This window comes from Petromyzon marinus, chromosome 65 (genome assembly GCF_048934315.1).
Source record: "Petromyzon marinus isolate PM22_M1 ecotype Great Lakes invasive population chromosome 65, UKy_Petmar_22M1.pri1.0, whole genome shotgun sequence".
In the NCBI taxonomy this organism is placed as follows: Eukaryota; Metazoa; Chordata; class Hyperoartia; order Petromyzontiformes; family Petromyzontidae; genus Petromyzon; species Petromyzon marinus.
This window is the reverse complement of record NC_133731.1, coordinates 5,061,660-5,082,394: the sequence shown is the minus strand read 5'-3', so window position 1 is coordinate 5,082,394 and position 20,735 is coordinate 5,061,660. Positions and strand designations below refer to the sequence as shown.

Sequence of the window (20,735 nt, the reverse complement as noted above, 5' to 3'; positions counted from 1 at the left end):
TGAACCGGGTCGGACAATAATCGTCAGCGGTGTTTTTTTGTCCGCGAGCGAGGGCTCGCTAACCGTTCAGAAAAAAAAAACACGCACGCACACGGGCACGGGCTCACGTGGGCGGGCAGTAAGAGGCTACGGAGGGGTCGGGGTGTGAGTCGTGATGGCCGTGTCGAACAATGGCTCAGCACCGTAGGTCCTGGGTTCGAGCCCCTGGGTCTGGGTGTCTCCCCCACCACTCTCTCTCTTTCTCCCTCTCTCTCCCAGCGGGTTCCTAATGGCCGTGTCAGAGACACTTAATCCCGTTAACTCCCTAGATCATCCGTTCAAGCCCTGGGTGTTTTGAGTCTCTGTCAGGAGGTTCATTAATTGTTGAGATCGTCAGTTCTAAGCAGGATCTGGGTCTCCCTCTCTCTCTCTCGAAGTTCATAATGGCCGTGCATGGATGCGATGCTCGTAGTGCGGAGATCCTGGAGGCAAGCCTTGGGTTTGTGTGTCCGCGTGTGTGTCTGTGTGTGTCTGTGTGTGTGTCTGTGCATGTGTGTGTCTGTGCGTGTGTGTGTCTGTGTGTGTGTCCGTGTGTGTGTCTGTGTGTGTGTCTGTGTGTGTGTGTCTGTAGTGTAGCGGTTAGCGCTACGCTGCGCAACAAACCTGGCGACACGGGTTCGATTCCCGCTCACGGCCAACACCCAGTGACGATTATCTGAACCGGTCCCGGGCCTCCCCTAGGTCGACTCAGCCTCTTAAATGAGCACCTGGTGCGGTGTGTAAACATCGCCACTAGGGAGACAAAGGCGGCCGGGCGCGGTGTTGGCCACCCACCCCCTTCGTGTGCCGTGCCGGGCCTTCATAGGTGCTCGCTAACAGCACTTGCCCCAACAGTCCGTTAAGGCTACACAGGGGTCTTTGTCTGTGTCTGTGTGTGTCACTCTCTCTGGGGTTCACAATGGCCATGTCGGATAGACGGACGGACGGACGGATGGAGAGAGACAAACGGACAGAGGGACAGAGGGACGGACGAATAGAGAGAGAGAGAAGGATGGATGGACGGACGGAGCTAACGCCTGAGCTTGGTGAGTGCGGAGTGCATGAGCACTGCCGTACCGGCGATCGTTCCCGGCGTAGGACAATCACACCGGCGCTCACGGCGATCGTTCCCGGCGTAGGACAATCACACCGGCGCTCACGGCGATCGTTCCGGCGCTCACGGCGCTCACGGCACTCACGGCACTCACGGTGATTGTACCGGCACTCACGGCACTCAGGCCACTCACGGCGATCGTTCCCGGCGTAGGACAATCACACCGGCGCTCACGGTGATCGTTCCGGCGCTCACGGCGCTCATGGCACTCACGGCACTCACGGTGATTGTACCAGCACTCACGGCACTCACGGCACTCACGGCACTCATGGCACTCACGGTGATTGTACCGGCACTCACGGCACTCACGGCACTCACGGCACTCAGGCCACTCACGGTGATTGTACCGGCACTCACGGCACTCACGGCACTCACGGCACTCAGGCCACTCACGGCGATCGTACCGGCGCTCACGGCGATCGGCTCCTCCAGCAGGAAGACGGTTTGCTTCCAGTGCGTGCCGGGGCAGCCAGGGGCTGTGGAGAACATGACCTGGCGACACCGTGAGAGACGCACACACACGCACACACACACGCAAGCGCAGGCACAAACACACACACGCACACACACACGCACGCACACACGCACACATGCACACACAAACACACGCACACACACGGACAAACACGTACGCACACACACACACACGCACACACGCACGCACACACGCACAAACACACGCAGACACGCTCAGGGTCCTTTATTCGATTTGGAGAAATCCGAAGAGCTACGAAGCTTTTTATCAGACAAATGTCCAGTGGGGGGGGGGGGGGGGCGACAAACGCTACAAACAACGTGAAGAATCAGTGGCATCTACAGAACGTGAAGAACCAGTGGCATCTACATCTACAGAACGTGAAGAACCAGTGGCATCTACATCTGTAGAACGTGAAGAACCAGTGGCATCTACAGAACGTGAAGAACCAGTGGCATCTACATCTACAGAACATGAAGAACCAGTGGCATCTACATCTGCAGAACGTGAAGAACCAGTGGCATCTACATCTACAGAATGTGAAGAACCAGTGGCATCTACATCTGCAGAACGTGAAGAACCAGTGCCATCTACATCTGCAGAACGTGAAGAACCAGTGGCATCTACATCTGCAGAACGTGAAGAACCAGTGGCATCTACATCTACAGAACGTGAAGAACCAGTGGCATCTACATCTGCAGAACGTGAAGAACCAGTGGCATCTACATCTGCAGAACGTGAAGAACCAGTGGCATCTACATCTGTAGAACATGAAGAACCAGTGGCATCTACATCTGTAGAACATGAAGAACCAGTGGCATCTACATCTGCAGAACGTGAAGAACCAGTGGCATCTACAGAACGTGAAGAACCAGTGGCATCTACATCTGCAGAACGTGAAGAACCAGTGGCATCTACATCTGTAGAACATCAAGAACCAGTGGCATCTACATCTGCAGAACATGAAGAACCAGTGGCATCTACATCTGCAGAACGTGAAGAACCAGTGGCATCTACATCTACAGAACGTGAAGAACCAGTGGCATCTACATCTGTAGAACGTGAAGAACCAGTGGCACCTACATCTACAGAACGTGAAGAACCAGTGGCATCTACATCTGCAGAACGTGAAGAACCAGTGGCATCTACATCTGCAGAACGTGAAGAACCAGTGGCATCTACATCTGCAGAATGTGAAGAACCAGTGGCATCTACATCTGTAGAACGTGAAGAACCAGTGGCATCTACATCTACAGAACGTGAAGAACCAGTGGCATCTACATCTACAGAACGTGAAGAACCAGTGGCGTCTATATCTGTAGAATATGACGAACCAGTGGCATCTACAGAACGTGAAGAACCAGTGGCATCTACATCTACAGAACATGAAGAAACAGTGGCATCTACATCTGCAGAACATGAAAAACCAGTGGCATCTACATCTACAGAACATGAAGAACCAGTGGCATCTACATCTGCAGAACGTGAAGAACCAGTGGTATCTACATCTGCAGAACGTGAAGAACCAGTGGCATCTACATCTGCAGAACGTGAAGAACCAGTGGCATCTACATCTACAGGAGATTATACAACATCTAAAGATGTACACACATACTCGCGCCACTTTCCCCTTCTAATGGTTGCTACAATGCCTATAATCCATCTCTGTGGAGGTAGCAGCAGCTGCGAGGGTTAGTGGATCACACACAGATGGGCTGTTGCCATCTGTACGGGGGATCGAGCGTTGCTCCCTCCCTCGCGTGAGACGTGGGGGTTTTCTCCGGGTGTATCTGGTTTTCTCCTCTTCCCACGTTAATAATAATCATCATAATAAACACGACCCGTCATTCATTTGGGGTTTAAAACATCTTGAAAATGAACACCCCAACGTAGTGGCAGGACCCTCCTGAAAACGAGTGCTAAGACTCAACTTGCCTCTCCTGGATAACTACCTCGCCTGGTATACAGGAGGTCGTGGGTTCGATCCCGGCCCTGACGCCTGCTGCTGTATATTTGGAGTTTGCCTCTCTCATCATGATGACGGTGGCTAGGAGATGTTAACTACCTCGCCTGGTATGCAGGAGGTCGTGGGTTCAATACCGACCCTGACGCCTGCTGTATATTTGGAGTTTGCGTCTCCCATCATCAGCACGGTGGCTAGGAGATGTTAACTACCTCGCATGGTGTACAGGAGGTCGTGGGTTCGATCCCGACCCTGACGCCTGCTGTATATTTAGAGTTTGCCTCTCTCATCATCATCACGGTGGCTAGGAGATGTTAACTACCTCGCCTGGTATACAGGAGGTCGTGGGTTCAATACTGACCCCTGACGCCTGCTGTGCGGTGCCTCTCTCCTGGTCGCGTGGATTTTTCTCCGGGTCCTCCGGTTTTTCCTCCTCCACATTTAGAATCAACGTCACCACGCGTTGAGAGTCTTTGGCAGCTGCTATCAATGTCCACGTGATGATGACGACAAGCCACTTCGTTGAGCTATCATTTGTGGCCAGGTCACTTCTGAAAAAGAGCCACACGGCTCAGTGGGGCCTTACCTGGTAAAATAAAAATTAGTTCAGTCCATACGTAAATTATAATTGTTAACACGGCATGCGTGTGTGCCATGTGCAACGGTGTGAATAATTCTGTCTGTCTCTCTCTGTATAACTGCCTCTCTGTGTCTGTATAAGTCTCTGTGTGTGTCTCTATAAGTCTCTGTGTGTGTCTGTATAACTGCTGGCACAGTAGGGGGCACATGTGGTGCATCAGTCAGTCATCACAGTCGGTCAACCCGTGGCACCTGGGTCTGTCCCGTGACCTCCTGCCAGCGGGTGTTCGACACTTCACGTGGCATTAAAGTGCACCTAGCCTGGCACAAGCGCCGTGGTGACGTCACTGCCACTTAGTGGTGAATGGCGGTCGTTGTTGTTGTGTGCATGTGAGTGGGGAGGCGGTGGTGTAGCGGCTAACGCGCTGCGCTACGAACCCGGCGACCCGAGTTCGATCCACGGCCACAAACACCGGTGACAGTTATCTGAACCGGTCCTGGGCCCTCCCCTAGGTCGACTCAGCGTCAAACGAGCACCTGGTGTGGTGTGTAGTAAACATCGCCACTGGGGAGAGACAAAGGCAGCCGGCCTTCATTGGCGCCGGCCTTGTTCCTCGCCACTAACAGCGCTTGGCCCCCCCGGCCCTGCCGAGGCTATCCGGGGGGTGATCTTTGTCCGCGTGTGCGATGTGTGCCGTGGTGACGTCACTGGACTCACTTTCTCGGTGCAGTCCTTGCTGAAGTAAACATCGAAGTAGCCCACAAGGCCCTGCAACAAACACAACATCTCGGGGTCACGGCAGTTCAATGCACACTCGGGGGGGGGGGGGGGGGTGGGTAGTGGGATTTCAAGTCGTTGGGAGTGCGTCTGTTCGTGTGTATGTTGAAATTCTTTCGCACAGTACGAAGCCGACCGTGATAATCAGAGTTGCGGAGGAAGGACAACAAACTATGGGTCTCTGTGTGAGTCTATGGGTCTCTGTGAGCCTATTGGTCACTGTGTGAGTCTATGGGTAACTGTGTTGAGTCTATGTGTCCATGTGTGATTCTATGTGTCTCTGTGTGAGTCTGTAGGTCTCTGTGTGAGTCTGTGGGTCTCTGTGTGAGTCTATGGGTCTCGGTGTGAGTCTATGGGCCTCTGTGTGAGTCTATGGGTCTCTGTGTGAGTCTATGGGTCTCTGTGTGAGTCGATGGGTCTCTGTGTGAGTCTATGGGTCTCTGTGTGAGTCGATGGGTCTCTGTGTGAGTCTATGGGCCTCTGTGTGAGTCTATGGGCCTCTGTGTGAGTCTATGGGTCTCTGTGTGAGTCTATGGGTCTCTGTGTGAGCCTATTGGTCACTGTGTGAGTCTATGGGTCACTGTGTGAGCCTATGGGTCTCTGTGTGAGCCTATTGGTCTCTGTGTGAGCCTATTGGTCACTGTGTGAGTCTATGGGTAACTGTGTTGAGTCTATGTGTCTCTGTGTGATTCTATGTGTCTCTGTGTGATTCTATGGGTCTCTGTGTGAGCCTATTGGTCTCTGTGTGAGCCTATGGGTCAATGTGTGAGTCTATGGATATATGCTGAACTTCTTTCGCACCAATACGGAGCCGACCGTGCTAATCGGAGGAGCTTAGCTGCGTTCGGTTTCAAATAATGAAACGGTAAAATAAAATAAAAATATTTAAAATAATCCACTGGTGTTGGTCCCAAGAGGATAGAGACGCTGAGAGCCTGGGTTCCATTCCGTGTTCCAGCCGCCCAGCTGTGACTAAACCAGGTTCTCAGGTGCGGTGAGCAGATGGTCCTCAGCCTGGTCACCGATGATCCAAAGAGAGAATCATCGGTGACACACGCACGAAGACAGACACTATGACCGCCCCCCCCCCCACGTATAGCCTCAACAGACTGTTGGGGCAAGCGCTGTTTGTGAGAACCTATCAAGGCCGGCACGGCACATGAGGGGGGTGGGTGGCCAACACCACGCCCGGCCTCCTTTGTCTCCCCCAGCGGCGATGTTCACACACCGCACCAGGTACTTATTTGAGGTTGAGTCGTCCTTCGGAGAGGGCCCAGGACTGGTTCAAAAATTCGCCTCGGTTATTGGTCGTGAGCGGGAATCGAACCCTGGTCGCCTTGTGTCGTATCGCGCAGCGCGCTCACCGCTACTACACTACCGCTCCCCACAACACGCAAAGACAATGGCAACAATCCCCCCCGTGTAGCCTCAAAAGACCGTTGGGGCAAGTGTTGTGAGCGAGTAGCAGCATCCTATGAAGGCCGACACCCACACACACCCCCACACCTACACACGCCCACACCCCCCCCACACACACACCCCTACACCCCACACCTACACACTCTACACCCCCCCACACCTACACACCCCACACACCTCCACACCCCCCACACCCCACACCTACACACCCCACACCTACACACACCCCACACACCCCACACCTACACACCCCACACCTACACACTCTATACCCCCCACACCCCACACCTACACACCCCACACACCTACACACACCCCCCACACCCCACACCTACACACCCCACACCTACACACACCCCACACACCCCACACCTACACACCCCACACACCCCACACCTACACACACCCCACACACCCCACACCTACACACACCCCACACACCCCACACCTACACACACCCCACACACCCCACACCTACACACACCCCACACACCCCACACCTACACACCCCACACCTACACACTCTATACCCCCCACACCTACACACCTCAACACCCCCCACACCTACACACACCCCACACACCCCACACCTACACCCCCCACACCTACACACACCCCACACACCCCACACCCCACACACCCCACACCTACACCCCCCACACCTACACACTCTATACCCCCCACACCTCCACACCTACACCCCCCACACCTACACACCTACACACCTCCACACCCCCCACACCTACACACCCCACACCTACACACACCCCACACACCCCACACCTACACACCCCACACACCCTACACCTACACACCCCACACACCCTACACCTACACACCCCACACCTACACACACCCCACACACCCCACACCTACACACCCCACACACCCCACACCTACACACCCCACACCTACACACTCTATACCCCCCACACCTACACACTCTATACCCCCCACACCTACACACACTCCACACCCCCCACACCTCCACACCCCGCCCCACACCTACACACACGGAGGTCACCCAGGGGTCAGATTCAGGTAGGAGCCGAGTCGCTCCACATTCCGCACGCATTTCTCGGAATCGATTTTTCCGCCAACACCCAGGTCCCCCCAGTCCCCACCCCCGCTCACCGCCCCCCAAATAACACAACTTATTTATTTATTTACGTACACGGTGGGGGGGGGGGGGGCGGGAGGGGGGGCGAGACGGATTAACGGTGGAGCACGGTCGTTCGGCCATCTCTCAAAACGAACCCAGCGGGAAATCGTTCACCCGCTCGCGCGCCCATCATCGCCCACGCGCCTCTCGCCATTCTACCAGGTAAGGCCCCACTGACCTCTTTTACAGAAGCTCGCCAAAGTGGCCTTATCATCGTCGTCGTCGTCGTCACGTGGACGACGACGACGATGATAGGGAACTGATAAGGAACTGGAGATAACATCCACGTGACCACGGGGAGAGAGAGAGAGAGACGCAAACTACAAATGTACAGCAGCAGGCATCAGGGTCGGGATCGAACCCACGACCTCCTGTATACCTAGCGAGGTGGTTAACATCTCCTAGCCACCGTGGCGCCCTTATTGATGGGAACCCAACCCGAACAGTCCACCCACACCGAGAGGGGTATACGCGAGAACCAAATGCGCAACGAGCCCAACGAGCCAAAGTATCGTACGTTCTCAAGGCATGAGGCCTACTGCAGGGGAAGGATGGAACCGACATCCCGGCACTACGGAGGTGGCGATTGGGGGGGGAGTGGGGGAAGGGGAGTCGGGAGACAATTGTAATCCAACAAAATCGAAAAATCAAGTAACATATGAAACTTAATTCCCGGGAGCAACGGCCAAAATTGTGCGTTCGTGGGAATGCCGTCGCGTCCGAGTGGGGGAAAAAAAGGAAGTACAAAACAGGATTAACGCTGGAAGCTCGCACGCGGGGCGAATACAAACGGCGGCGAGGAGGCGCTCCCTGTTGGCTATTTTATTCTGGACCACCAGGAGTTGGCAAGGGAGGCCGCAAAATTGACGTAAGAGCGAGCGAGCGAGCGAGCGCTCGTAGAGACACGAGCGAGAGAGTCGGTACGGACGCGAGCGAGTTGGCGAGCCACCGCTCGTGAGCCAGGACGCGACTGAGGCAGCGAGCCACTGCTCGTGAGCGAGCGAGTTGGCGAGCCACCGCTCGTGAGCGAGTGAGGCAGCGAGCCACTCCTCACGAGCGAGTTGGCGAGCCACCGCTCGTGAGCGAGCGAGCGAGTTGGCGAGCCACCGCTCGTGAGCGAGTGAGGCAGCGAGCCACTCCTCACGAGCGAGTTGGCGAGCCACCGCTCGTGAGCGAGCGAGCGAGTTGGCGAGCCACCGCTCGTGAGCGAGTGAGGCAGCGAGCCACTCCTCGCGAGCGAGTTGGCGAGCCACCGCTCGTGAGCGAGCGAGCGAGTTGGCGAGCCACCGCTCGTGAGCGAGTGAGGCAGCGAGCCACTGCTCGTGAGTCAGTACGCGACTGAGGCAGTGAGCCACTGCTCGGTGAGCGAGTGAGCGAGCAGGCGAGCGGAGGTAGCGACATGAAGCGTAATCACGGACCCCCGGGGGGGGTGAAGTGACCCGGAACGGCGCTCGCAGGGACCCCATCGTGACGGGACGCTCCCCTGACGGGACGTTACTTAAAGCGAAATTGAACCCTAATTGACCGACAGGGAGACGGAGGAGGAGGGGGGGGAGGGGAGAGGATCAATCGCTAAGCCTCGAGGAATCAATCAAAGAAACGGCTGTGACGAACCTCCCCTTGTTTATCCGCTACGATGCTGACATGTTATATACGTTAAAATAAAAATATTCCACGTCCCTGCATTTCGACCGCCATCGTGAACCGACTTCGTATTTGTAAGCGAAATAATCCATGTTTTTTTGGGTTTAGTTTAGAGACAAGTGAACAATGTTAGGCAGACAGGCTGGTCTCTGATGGGGTCTCTAGACAATTCTAGACAGACTGGTCTCTGATGGGGTCTCTAGACAATTCTAGACAGACTGGTCTCTGATGGGGTACCTAGACAAAGACAGACTGGTCTCTGATGGAGTCTCTAGACAATGTTAGACAGACAGACTGGTCTCTGATGGGTCTCTAGACAAAGACAGACAGACTGGTCTCTGATGAGTCTCTAGACAAAGACAGACAGACTGGTCTCTGATGGGATCTCAACACAGTGACAGACTGGTCTCTGATGGGTCTCTAGACAAAGACAGACAGACAGACTGGTCTCTGATGGGATCTCTTAGACAAAGACAGACAGACTGGTCTCTAATGGAGTCTCTAGACAAAGACAGACAGACTGGTCTCTGACGGAGTCTCGAGACAGTGACAGACAGACTGGTCTCTGATGGGTCTCTAGACAGTGACATACAGAGTGGTCTCTGATGGGTCTCTAGACAATTCTAGACAGACAGACTGGTCTCTGATGGGTCTCTAGACAAAGACAGACAGACAGAGTGGTCTCTGATGGGTCTCTAGACAGTGACAGACAGACAGACTGGTCTCTGATGGGTCTCTAGACAGTGACAGACAGACTGGTCTCTGATGGGTCTCTAGACAAAGACAGACAGACAGACTGGTCTCTGATGGGTCTCTAGACAAAGACAGACAGACTGGTCTCTGATGGAGTCTCTAGACAAAGACAGACAGACAGACTGGTCTCTGATGGGTCTCTAGACAGTGACAGACAGACTGGTCTCTGATGGAGTCTCTAGACAAAGACAGACTGGTCTCTGATGGGTCTCTAGACAGTGACAGACAGACTGGTCTCTGATGGGTCTCTAGACAATGACAGACAGACTGGTCTCTGATGGGTCTCTAGACAAAGACAGACAGACTGGTCTCTGATGGGTCCCTAGACAAAGACAGACAGACAGACTGGTCTCTGATGGGTCTCTAGACAATGACAGACAGACAGACTGGTCTCTGATGGGTCTCTAGACAGTGACAGACAGACTGGTCTCTGATGGGTCTCTAGACAGTGACAGACAGACAGACTGGTCTCTGATGGGTTTCTAGACAATGACAGACAGACTGGTCTCTGATGGGTCTCTAGACAGTGACAGACAGACTGGTCTCTGATGGGTCTCTAGACAAAGACAGACAGACTGATCTCTGATGGGTCTCTAGACAGTGACAGACAGACAGACTGGTCTCTGATGGGTATCTAGACAATGACAGACAGACAGACTGGTCTCTGATGGGTCTCTAGACAATGACAGACAGACTGGTCTCTGATGGGTCTCTAGACAGTGACAGACAGACTGGTCTCTGATGGGTCTCTAGACAGTGACAGACAGACAGACTGGTCTCTGATGGGTTTCTAGACAGTGACAGACAGACTGGTCTCTGATGGGTCTCTAGACAAAGACAGACTGGTCTCTGATGGGTCTCTAGACAAAGACAGACTGGTCTCTGATAAGTCTCTAGACAGTGACAGACAGACAGACTGGTCTCTGATGGGTATCTAGACAATGACAGACAGAGAGACTGGTCTCTGATGGGTCTCTAGACAATGACAGACAGAATGGTCTCTGATGGGTCTCTAGACAGTGACAGACAGACTGGTCTCTGATGGGTCTCTAGACAGTGATAGACAGACAGAGTGGTCTCTGATGGAGTCTCTTAGACAGTGACAGACAGACAGACTGGTCTCTGATGGGTCTCTAGACAAAGACAGAGAGACAGACTGGTCTCTGATGGGTCTCTAGACAGTGACAGACAGACAGACTGGTCTCTGATGGGTCTCTAGACAAAGACAGACAGACAGGTCTCTGATGGGTCTCTAGACAGTGACAGACAGACAGACTGGTCTCTGATGGGTCTCTAGACAGTGACAGACAGACTGGTCTCTGATGGGTCTCTAGACAAAGACAGACTGGTCTCTGATGGGTCTCTAGACAAAGACAGACAGACTGGTCTCTGATGGGGTCTCTAGACAGTGACAGACAGACAGACTGGTCTCTGATGGGTCTCTAGACAATGACAGACAGACAGATTGGTCTCTGATGGGTCTCTAGACAAAGACAGACAGACAGACTGGTCTCTGATGGGTCTCTAGACAAAGACAGACAGACTGGTCTCTGATGGAGTCTCTAGACAAAGACAGACTGGTCTCTGATGGGTCTCTAGACAGTGACAGACAGACAGACTGGTCTCTGATGGGTATCTAGACAATGACAGACAGACAGACTGGTCTCTGATGGGTCTCTAGACAATGACAGACAGACTGGTCTCTGATGGGTCTCTAGACAAACACAGACAGACTGGTCTCTGATGGGGTCTCTAGACAGTGACAGACAGACTGGTCTCTGATGGAGTCTCTTAGACAATGACAGACAGACTGGTTTCTGATGGGTCTCTAGACAAAGACAGACAGACTGGTCTCTGATGGGTCTCTAGACAGAGACAGACAGAGACAGACTGGTCTCTGATGGGTCTCTAGACAAAGACAGACAGACAGACTGGTCTCTGATGGGTCTCTAGACAGTGACAGACAGACTGGTCTCTGATGGGTCTCTAGACAGTGACAGACAGACTGGTCTCCGATGGAGTCTCTTAGAGAAAGACAGACAGACTGGTCTCTGATGGGTCTCTAGACAAAGACAGACAGACAGACTGGTCTCTGATGGGTCTCTAGACAGTGACAGACAGACAGACTGGTCTCTGATGGGTCTCTAGACAATGACAGACAGACAGACTGGTCTCTGATGGGTCTCCAGAGAGTGACAGACAGACTGGTCTCTGATGGGTCTTTAGACAGTGATAGACAGACACACTGGTCTCTGATGGGTCTCTAGACAGTGATAGACAGACTGGTCTCTGATGGAGTCTCTTAGAGAAAGACAGACAGACTGGTCTCTGATGGGTCTCTAGACAAAGACAGACAGACAGACTGGTCTCTGATGGGGTCTCTAGACAGTGACAGACAGACTGGCCTCTGATGGAGTCTCTTAGACAATGACAGACAGACTGGTCTCTGATGGGTCTCTAGACAAAGACAGACAGACTGGTCTCTGATGGGTCTCTAGACAGAGACAGACAGAGACAGACTGGTCTCTGATGGGTCTCTAGACAAAGACAGACAGACAGACTGGTCTCTGATGGGTCTCTAGACAGTGACAGACAGACTGGTCTCTGATGGGTCTCTAGACAGTGACAGACAGACTGGTCTCTGATGGAGTCTCTTAGAGAAAGACAGACAGACTGGTCTCTGATGGGTCTCTAGACAAAGACAGACAGACAGACTGGTCTCTGATGGGTCTCTAGACAGTGACAGACAGACAGACTGGTCTCTGATGGGTCTCTAGACAATGACAGACAGACAGACTGGTCTCTGATGGGTCTCCAGAGAGTGACAGACAGACAGACTGGTCTCTGATGGGTCTCTAGACAGTGATAGACAGACAGACTGGTCTCTGATGGGTCTCTAGACAAAGACAGTGACAGACTGGTCTCTGATGGAGTCTCTTAGACAAAGACAGACAGACTGGTCTCTGATGGGGTCTCTAGACAATGTTAAGACAGACTGGTCTCTGATGGGTCTCTAGACAAAAACAGACAGACAGAGTGGTCTCTGATGGGTCTCTAGACAATGTTAAGACAGACTGGTCTCTGATGGAGTCTCTAGACAATTCTAGACAGACTGTGCATTCTCTGATGGGGTCTCCAGATAGTAAGAGACTTGCAGTAGCAGTATAATTTATTCACACGACAGGTAACGATTTGTGAAACCAGCAGATGCTGTAAGTTGTTCACGCGTGCGCTGAGGCATACGCGCCCGCCAAGACAAAGGTCCCCCGTGTAGCCCCAACATGCTGTTGGGGCAAGTGCCGTCAGCGAGTAGCAGCACCCTATGAAGTTCGGCCGCCTTTGTCTCACCAGTGGCGATGTTTTTAAACGCCGCACCAGGTACTCATTCGAGGCCGAGTCGACCCAGGGGCGGCCCAGGACCGGCTCGGATTACAATCGATCCGTCGGTGGTCGGGTAGCGGGAATCGAACTCGTGTCTGCGCGTGTCGTAGCACAGCGTAGCGCTAACCGCGGCGCCACCGCTCCCCCCACCCCCCGCCGGACACGCGCGTGCACGCGTGCTCGCACGAACGAACTCGCCGACTCGGCACATTTATAATTCCCTCCGGGTAAATTATAAAAGAGAATGAGTGGTGGTGGTGGTGGTGGTAACAATAATATTAATAATCCGTCTCTTTTTAAAATACATTTTTCCTCCCCCCCACCCCCCACCCCCCACCCGCCCACTATCTCCGCTCGCGTCATCACTCTCCCATTACCACTCGCGATATTTAATTATTTATTATACCCCTCCCCCCTCCCCTCTCCCCCTCCCCTCTCCCCCTCTCCCCTCCTCGAAATTCATCTCAACGGCAGCGACGGTGGGAGGGGGTGGGAGGGGGGTGGGTGGGAGGGGGGGTGGGGGGATTTCTTGGGGGGGGGGGGGAGGGGGTAGGGAAGGAATCTATGGGGGCCGGGGGGAGGAAGGAGTTCTGGGGGGAGGGGGGGGGGAGAGGGGGTGGGAGGGGTGGGGGGCAACGTGTTTGGAGGAGGGGAGGAAGAGAGGAGTGGGGGGGGGGGAGTTGGAGGGGGGAGTTGGAGGGGAGGGGGGAGTTGGAGGGGAGGGGAGGGGGAGTTTGAGGGGAGGGGGGAGTTGGAGGCAGGAGGGAGTTGAAAGGAGGGGGGAGTTGGAGGGAGTTGGGAGGAGGAGGAGGGAGTTGGAGGGAGGGGAGAGTTGGGAGGGAGTTGGGAGGAGGGAGTGGGTGTGCAAGGTGAGCGTCTCCGCCGGGTGACGAGAGATGAAGGACGCGCTGCCCTCCGTGCGGAGTAATTAATAACCCGTCGGTCGCCGGCGTTGGCGCGGACGGGGGGGGGAAAAAATCAAATATAAATTATCGCCTTCGTCTAGTGCTGCTAATTTATTGTCCGGGAGCCAAAGCCAAGAACCGGGACCGATGCATCGGGCGGGAATGGGGGGGGGGGGTAATGGACAAAAACCAGGCACGGATCGGGGGGGGAGGGGGGGTTGAACTTATATTGCCACTCGTGGGAAAGTTTTAAAAAGTGAAATGTCGCACATTTGCACGTACGCATGCACGTTGAACTTCGTTGGCACCGCCGTGCGTAGCCGACCGTGGCCAAACCGGAGGTTGCGGCGGGAAGGACAACAAGCTAAACACAATAAGCGGTTCTAAAAAAAATATATATATAGTTTTCAATCTCGACGATTTAAAGGTGCATGTAGCTCCAGCGACTTTGGAATATCGGAAGAGCGCTCCAGACGGCCTCAGAAAGCGCATCCGAAAGCGGCGAGCGATGCGGTGAACACCGCCTTCTGTGTGGGACGGCTTAGCCAAAAGCTGCCGCCGCCGCTGCGAGGATGCCCGGAGTTCGTGTGATGATGGTTAATGTACTTTGACGAGATCACCGGGTTACTACTGTGGTTCATTTGTGGCAAGCACTTTGTGTGTAATGAGTGCGACCTTGTAACAATGCAGTGGTAAATTGTTCCTTCTCGCGCAGCTTAAAGGTCGCGGTCTGAGCTTGGCTGTGTTTCACTCCAGCGCTGTCCTCCCAGACAGTCTCGTCCCCTTCAACTGATGGAGGCCGCTTGTGTTGTGGCCAAAACGTCGCGAGAATTTGTGAGAATTTTATTGTGTTATTTTATTAACTTATTATTTTATTCTCATTCTACGTGGTGGTGACTTTACCGAAAGAACCAAAGAAGATGAATCGTTGCAGTCACAAAAGCTTTAAATCGAAATTTAATACAGTGGTACCCTCGGTGTATACGACCGCTTTGGAGTACGTCGAATTTGGTACACGCCGCGTTTTGACGAGAAAAAAGACGTCTTGGGATACGACGCCTCGCTTGCTAGGACTTGTATGGGTCGGGATGAGTCACAGAGGCACCCGCGTAGACCCCCGTTCGCGACTGAAACAAAGCGTTGCTCCCTCAGTCTGCCTGTAGATCTCGTTCAGTGCGCAACCCTTGCTATAACTCTCTGTGTAACAGTATATAAGTGTGGATTGACCAGACAATGTCACACTTCAGGAACATTCTTAGAAGAAGGCAACAACAAAAAACTTCAATGGGCAGGTTTTTAGTAAAAACTCAAACCTGGTGAGCCTCAACCAGGCCCAAGTCAAGAAAAAAAGACGGGAAAGAGAAAAAAACCCCAGAATTTCAGCTTCCTGAAGTTTTAATGGAAGGGGACTTCTTCCAAAAAATAACATCTCCTCCTCCTCCTCCCCTTCCTCACCACCATCCTCGCAGGCTATCAACTCCTCTCAGCAAGGTAAAGTGACGTTACATTTCATTTTCATTTCAATTTATTTTTATTTACGCATTTATCTTAATTTATGCATGCATTTTAGTACTAAGTAGCGTCTACATCATTTAACACAACCCCATTAATGTACAACATGCCATATAAAATATAATTTCTCATACGCTGGAACGGATGATTTCATTTCCCTTGATTTCTTATGGGGAAAATTCGTTTGGTATTTACGTCACTTCCGGTACAAGTCCTACCCCTTCTGGAACAAATAAACGACTTGTGCCGAGGTACCACTGTACATTCTTGACTTCAAAAGCTTTCGCAACTGGAGCAATTCATATTCTTTGCGTCTATCGGTCAAGTCACGTAGATAGGTTCAAAGAAAATAACATTTTCAAATAAGATAACATTTTTTTTTCAACCCGCCTACGTGAATCTCGATTTGAAGCTTTCGTGGACTGCAGGGACACCTACTCTCTGGTTCTTTCGGTAAAGTCCACGTAAGGTAGAAAATAAAACAAATTAAATCACATATTCTTGGTTCTTTCGGTAAAGTCACCACGTAGAAGGAAACCAATAAAATAATAAAAATATAAAACAATATGTATTTTTATTACTTTATTGTTTCCCTATGTACGTGGTGACTTTACCGAAAGAACCAAGAATATGAATCCCCGCAGTCACGAAAGCTTTAAATCGACATTAAATCACGTTTCGATCCACAGCAGGAAATAAGAAAAAAAAATGTCTTGCTGTGGTTTTCCCACCTGATGATGATTGCTTGGGCTGCCATCGAAACGTCGTGGCTTCATTTATTTCATTTTATACCTTACATGACTATCTACGTGACTTTACAGAAAGACCCTATGAGTAACAATTTACTAGTTCGGCAACTGAAAGCCAAGGGCAAAAACAAAAATAAATATTCTCGATTTGAAGCTTTCGTGGACTGCAGTGATCCATACTCTTTGGTTCTTTCGGTAAAGTCCACGTAAGTTAGAAAAATAAAATAAAAATAATCACTACGTTTCGATCGCGACACGAACGGTCGTCGTCGAAACGTCGTGATTTGTTTCACCTTAAATGTATTTCTAACTAACGTGAATTTACCGAAAGTAACCAAGTGTAGAATTAAAAAATACAATTTTTTTATTTTTTATTTTACCAGGTAAGGCTCCACTGAGCTACTTAGCCCTTTGCCATATGCGACCCTGGTCATCACAAACGGTAGCTCAACCAAGTGGGCTTATTGTCATCACGTGGAGACTGATAGCAACCAAACAATCTTCAGTGCACGTTTCTAAATGTGGAGGGGGGAAAAAACTGGAGGACGTGGAGAAAAATCCAAGCGACCTCACAGGGACAGTGACACGCACATTCCAAACGTACAGCAAGCCTCAGGGTCGGGATCGAACCCACGGCCTCCTGTATACCAGGCGAGGTAGTTAACATCTCATAGCCACCGTGATGATGATGATACGCAAATTCCAAATATACAGCAGCAGGCGTCAGGGTCCAACCCACGGCCTCCTGTATACTAGGCGAGGTAGTTAACATCTCATGGCCACTGTGGTGATGATGATGATGACGAGAGACGCAAACTCCAAATATACAAAAGGGTTCAGGGTCGGGATTGAACCCACAACCTCCTGTATACCAGACGAGGTAGTTAACATCTCCTAGCCACCGTGATGATGATACGCAAATTCTAAATATACAGCAACAGCAGGCGTCAGGGTCAGGATTGAACCCACGACCTCCTGTATACCAGGCGAGGTAGTTAACATCTCCTAGCCACCGTGGTGATGATGATGATGATGATACGCAAATTCCAAATATACAGCAGCAGGCGTCAGGGTCAGGATTGAACCCACGACCTCCTGTATACCAGGCGAGGTAGTTAACATCTCCAAGCCATCGCGGCGCCCCATTCAAGGTGACTGGGCCATCGACGCGCCATGTTCACGGGATGGCAAATCCACGATTAGAAAATCAGACGTGCGCTCGCACACACCACGCTCCAACGACTTAAAACAATTATATATTAGATTTTAATTGAAAGATAAATAACTACAAATTTCTGAGCCATTTTCATCACAGCTCTTTCAGCTACCCCACACTTTATTCAGGCCTGATGGTCATGTCTCTATTTGCCGTTGCTTGATGAGAAAAATAGTAATAATTACCACAATAAAAATATAGTACTAATTACCACGACAATAAAAATATAGTACTAATTACCACAATAAAAATATAGTACTAATTACCACGACAATAAAAATATGGTACTAACTACTACAATAAAAAAAAACAATTGGGCGGAAGGCCCAAATGCGGCAAGCCGTGGGCTCACGGTGAAAACCCCACGGTGAGAGCCCCACGGTGAGGGCCCCACGGTGAGAATCACACGGTGAGAGCCCCACGGTGAGAATCACACGGTGAGAGCCCCACGGTGAGAATCACACGGTGAGAGCCCCACGGTGAGAATCACACGGTGAGAGCCTCACTGTGAGAATCACACGGTGAGAGCCACACGGTGAGAATCACACGGTGAGAGCCCCACGGTGAGAATCACACGGTGAGAGCTCCACGGTGAGAATCACACGGTGAGAGCCTCACTGTGAGAATCACACGGTGAGAGCCACACGGTGAGAATCACACGGTGAGAGCCCCACGGTGAGAATCACACGGTGAGAGCTCCACGGTGAGAATCACACGGTGAGAGCCTCACTGTGAGAATCACACGGTGAGAGCCACACGGTGAGAATCACACGGTGAGAGCCACACGGTGAGAATCACACGGTGAGAGCCCCACGGTGAGAGCCCCACGGTGAGAATCACACGGTGAGAGCTCCACGGTGAGAGCCCCACGTTGAGAGCTCCACGGTGAGAATCACACGGTGAGAGCCCCACGGTGAGAATCACACGGTGAGAGCTCCACGGTGAGAATCACACGGTGAGAGCCCCACGGTGAGAATCACACGGTGAGAGCCCCACGGTGAGAATCACACGGTGAGAGCCCCACGGTGAGAATCACACGGTGAGAATCACACGGTGAGAGCCCCACGTTGAGAGCTCCACGGTGAGAATCACACGGTGAGAGCTCCACGGTGAGAATCACACGGTGAGAGCTCCACGGTGAGAATCACACGGTGAGAGCCCCACGGTGAGAACCTCACTGTGAGGGCCTCACGTTGAGAGCCCCACGGTGAAAACCTCACTGTGAGGTCCCCACGTTGAGGGCCCCACGTTGAGGTCCCCACGGTGAGAGCCACACGGTGAGAACCCTACGGTGAGAGCCACACGGTGAGAACCCTACGGTGAGAATCACACGGTGAGAATCCCACGGTGAGAGCCCCATGGTGAGCGCGCCACTGAACGGGCACGGGAGAGACGAGAGTGGCGGGCCGCGAGCCAGCGAGGTTATTGCTGGATAGAATCAGAATCGTTATTCGAACTGGAGAAGAAATCCTGATGAGTTATGAAGCTTTTTTTTCGCACATGTCCAGTAAATGAGACATGGGAGGGAGTACCCAGGGAAAATGTGTAGTTATGTTACATTTGGTGGCGGTGGTGGCGGTGGCAGTGGTGGTGGCGGGAGTGGTGGTGTTGGTAGTAGTGGTGGGGATATTAAGAAACTTGCACCATAAATTAAATTTATATTCATATAGAGAGCATCTTCGCTCAAGTGCGCACTGTGGACATGCCTTACTAAACGGTAGCAAGGATGAGAATGATTTACATGGCACGGGGCATTGAGGAATGAGTGGCAGTGGCGATCTACGGGGTGCTTAGAGGGGGGTGTCACGGTAGGGCTGTAGGGGAGGGACGGGAAGGGGTGGAGGGGCGATGGGGAGGGAAGAGAAAGGGAGTTGGCGATGATGGAGAAGAGGTGGTGAGGACATCAGTCGGAGGAACGGAAGGAGGTTAAGGAGGGAGGCTGCTTCATGTACAGGGGCAGTGTTGAGCCTATGGTGCAGTGCTGAGTCTATGGGCAGTGTTGAGTCTATGGGAAGTGTTGAGTCTATGGTGCAGTGTTCAGTCTATGGGGCAGTGTTGAGTCTATGGTGCAGTGTTGAGTCTATGGGGCAGTGTTGAGTCTATGGTGCAGTGTTGAGTCTACGGTGAAGTGTTAAGTCTGTGGGCAAGTGTTGAGTCTATTGGGCAGTATTGAGTCTATGGTGCAGTGCTAAATCTATGGTGCAGTGTTGAGTCTATGGTCCAGTTTTGAGTCTACGGTGCAGTGTTCAGTCTGTGGGCAGTGTTGAACCCATGGTGCAGTGCTAGATCTATGGTGCAATGTTAGTTTATAGTGCAGTGTTGAGTCTATGGTGCTGTGTTGAGTCATTTGTGCAGTGTTGAGTCTATGGGCAGTGCTGAGTCTATGGGCCGTGTTGAGTCTATGGGGCAATGTTGAGTATATGGTGCAGTGCTGAGTCTATGGTGCAGTGCTGAGTCTATGGGCAGTGCAGAGTCTATGGTGCAGTGCTGAGTCTATGCTGCAGTGTTGAGCCATTGGTGCAGTGTTGAGTCTATGGGCAGTGCTGAGTCTATGGGCAGTGTTGAGTATATGGTGCAGTGTTGAGTCTATGGTGCAGTGTTGAGTCTATGGTGCAGTGTTGAGTCTATGAGCAGTGTTGCGTCTATGGGGCAGTGTTGAGTCTATGGGGCAGTGTTGAGTCTATGGTGCAGTGCTGAGTCTATGGTGCAATGTTGAGTCTATGGTGCAGTGTTGAGTCTATGGGCAGTGTTGAGTCTATGGGCCGTGTTGAGTCTATGGGGAAATGTTGAGTCTATGGGGAAATGTTGAGTCTATGGTGCAGTGCTGAGTCTATGGGCAGTGTTGAGTCTATGGGGCAGTGTTGAGTCTATGAGCAGTGTTGCGTCTATGGGGCAGTGTTGAGTCTATGGGGCAGTGTTGAGTCTATGGTGCAGTGCTGAGTCTATGGTGCAATGTTGAGTCTATGGTGCAGTGTTGAGTGTATGGGCAGTGTTGAGTCTATGGGCCGTGTTGAGTCTATGGGGAAATGTTGAGTCTATGGGGAAATGTTGAGTCTATGGTGCAGTG

The 20,735-nt window shown here is 52.1% G+C and overlaps 1 protein-coding gene across 2 annotated transcripts in view; it reads right to left on the bottom strand.

Annotated features, from left to right (window-relative positions):
• Positions 1 to 20,735, bottom strand: part of PRMT3 (protein arginine methyltransferase 3) — an 86,620-nt gene that overhangs the window by 14,601 nt on the left and 51,284 nt on the right. For both annotated transcript variants that reach the window (XM_032977967.2, XM_076054276.1), the window contains exons 14-15: positions 4,868 to 4,918; positions 1,537 to 1,624 (exon numbers count right to left, since the gene is read on the bottom strand). In XM_032977967.2, the coding sequence (XP_032833858.2) occupies positions 1,537 to 1,624; positions 4,868 to 4,918 (139 nt within the window). The remainder of the gene's footprint in view (positions 1 to 1,536; positions 1,625 to 4,867; positions 4,919 to 20,735) is intronic.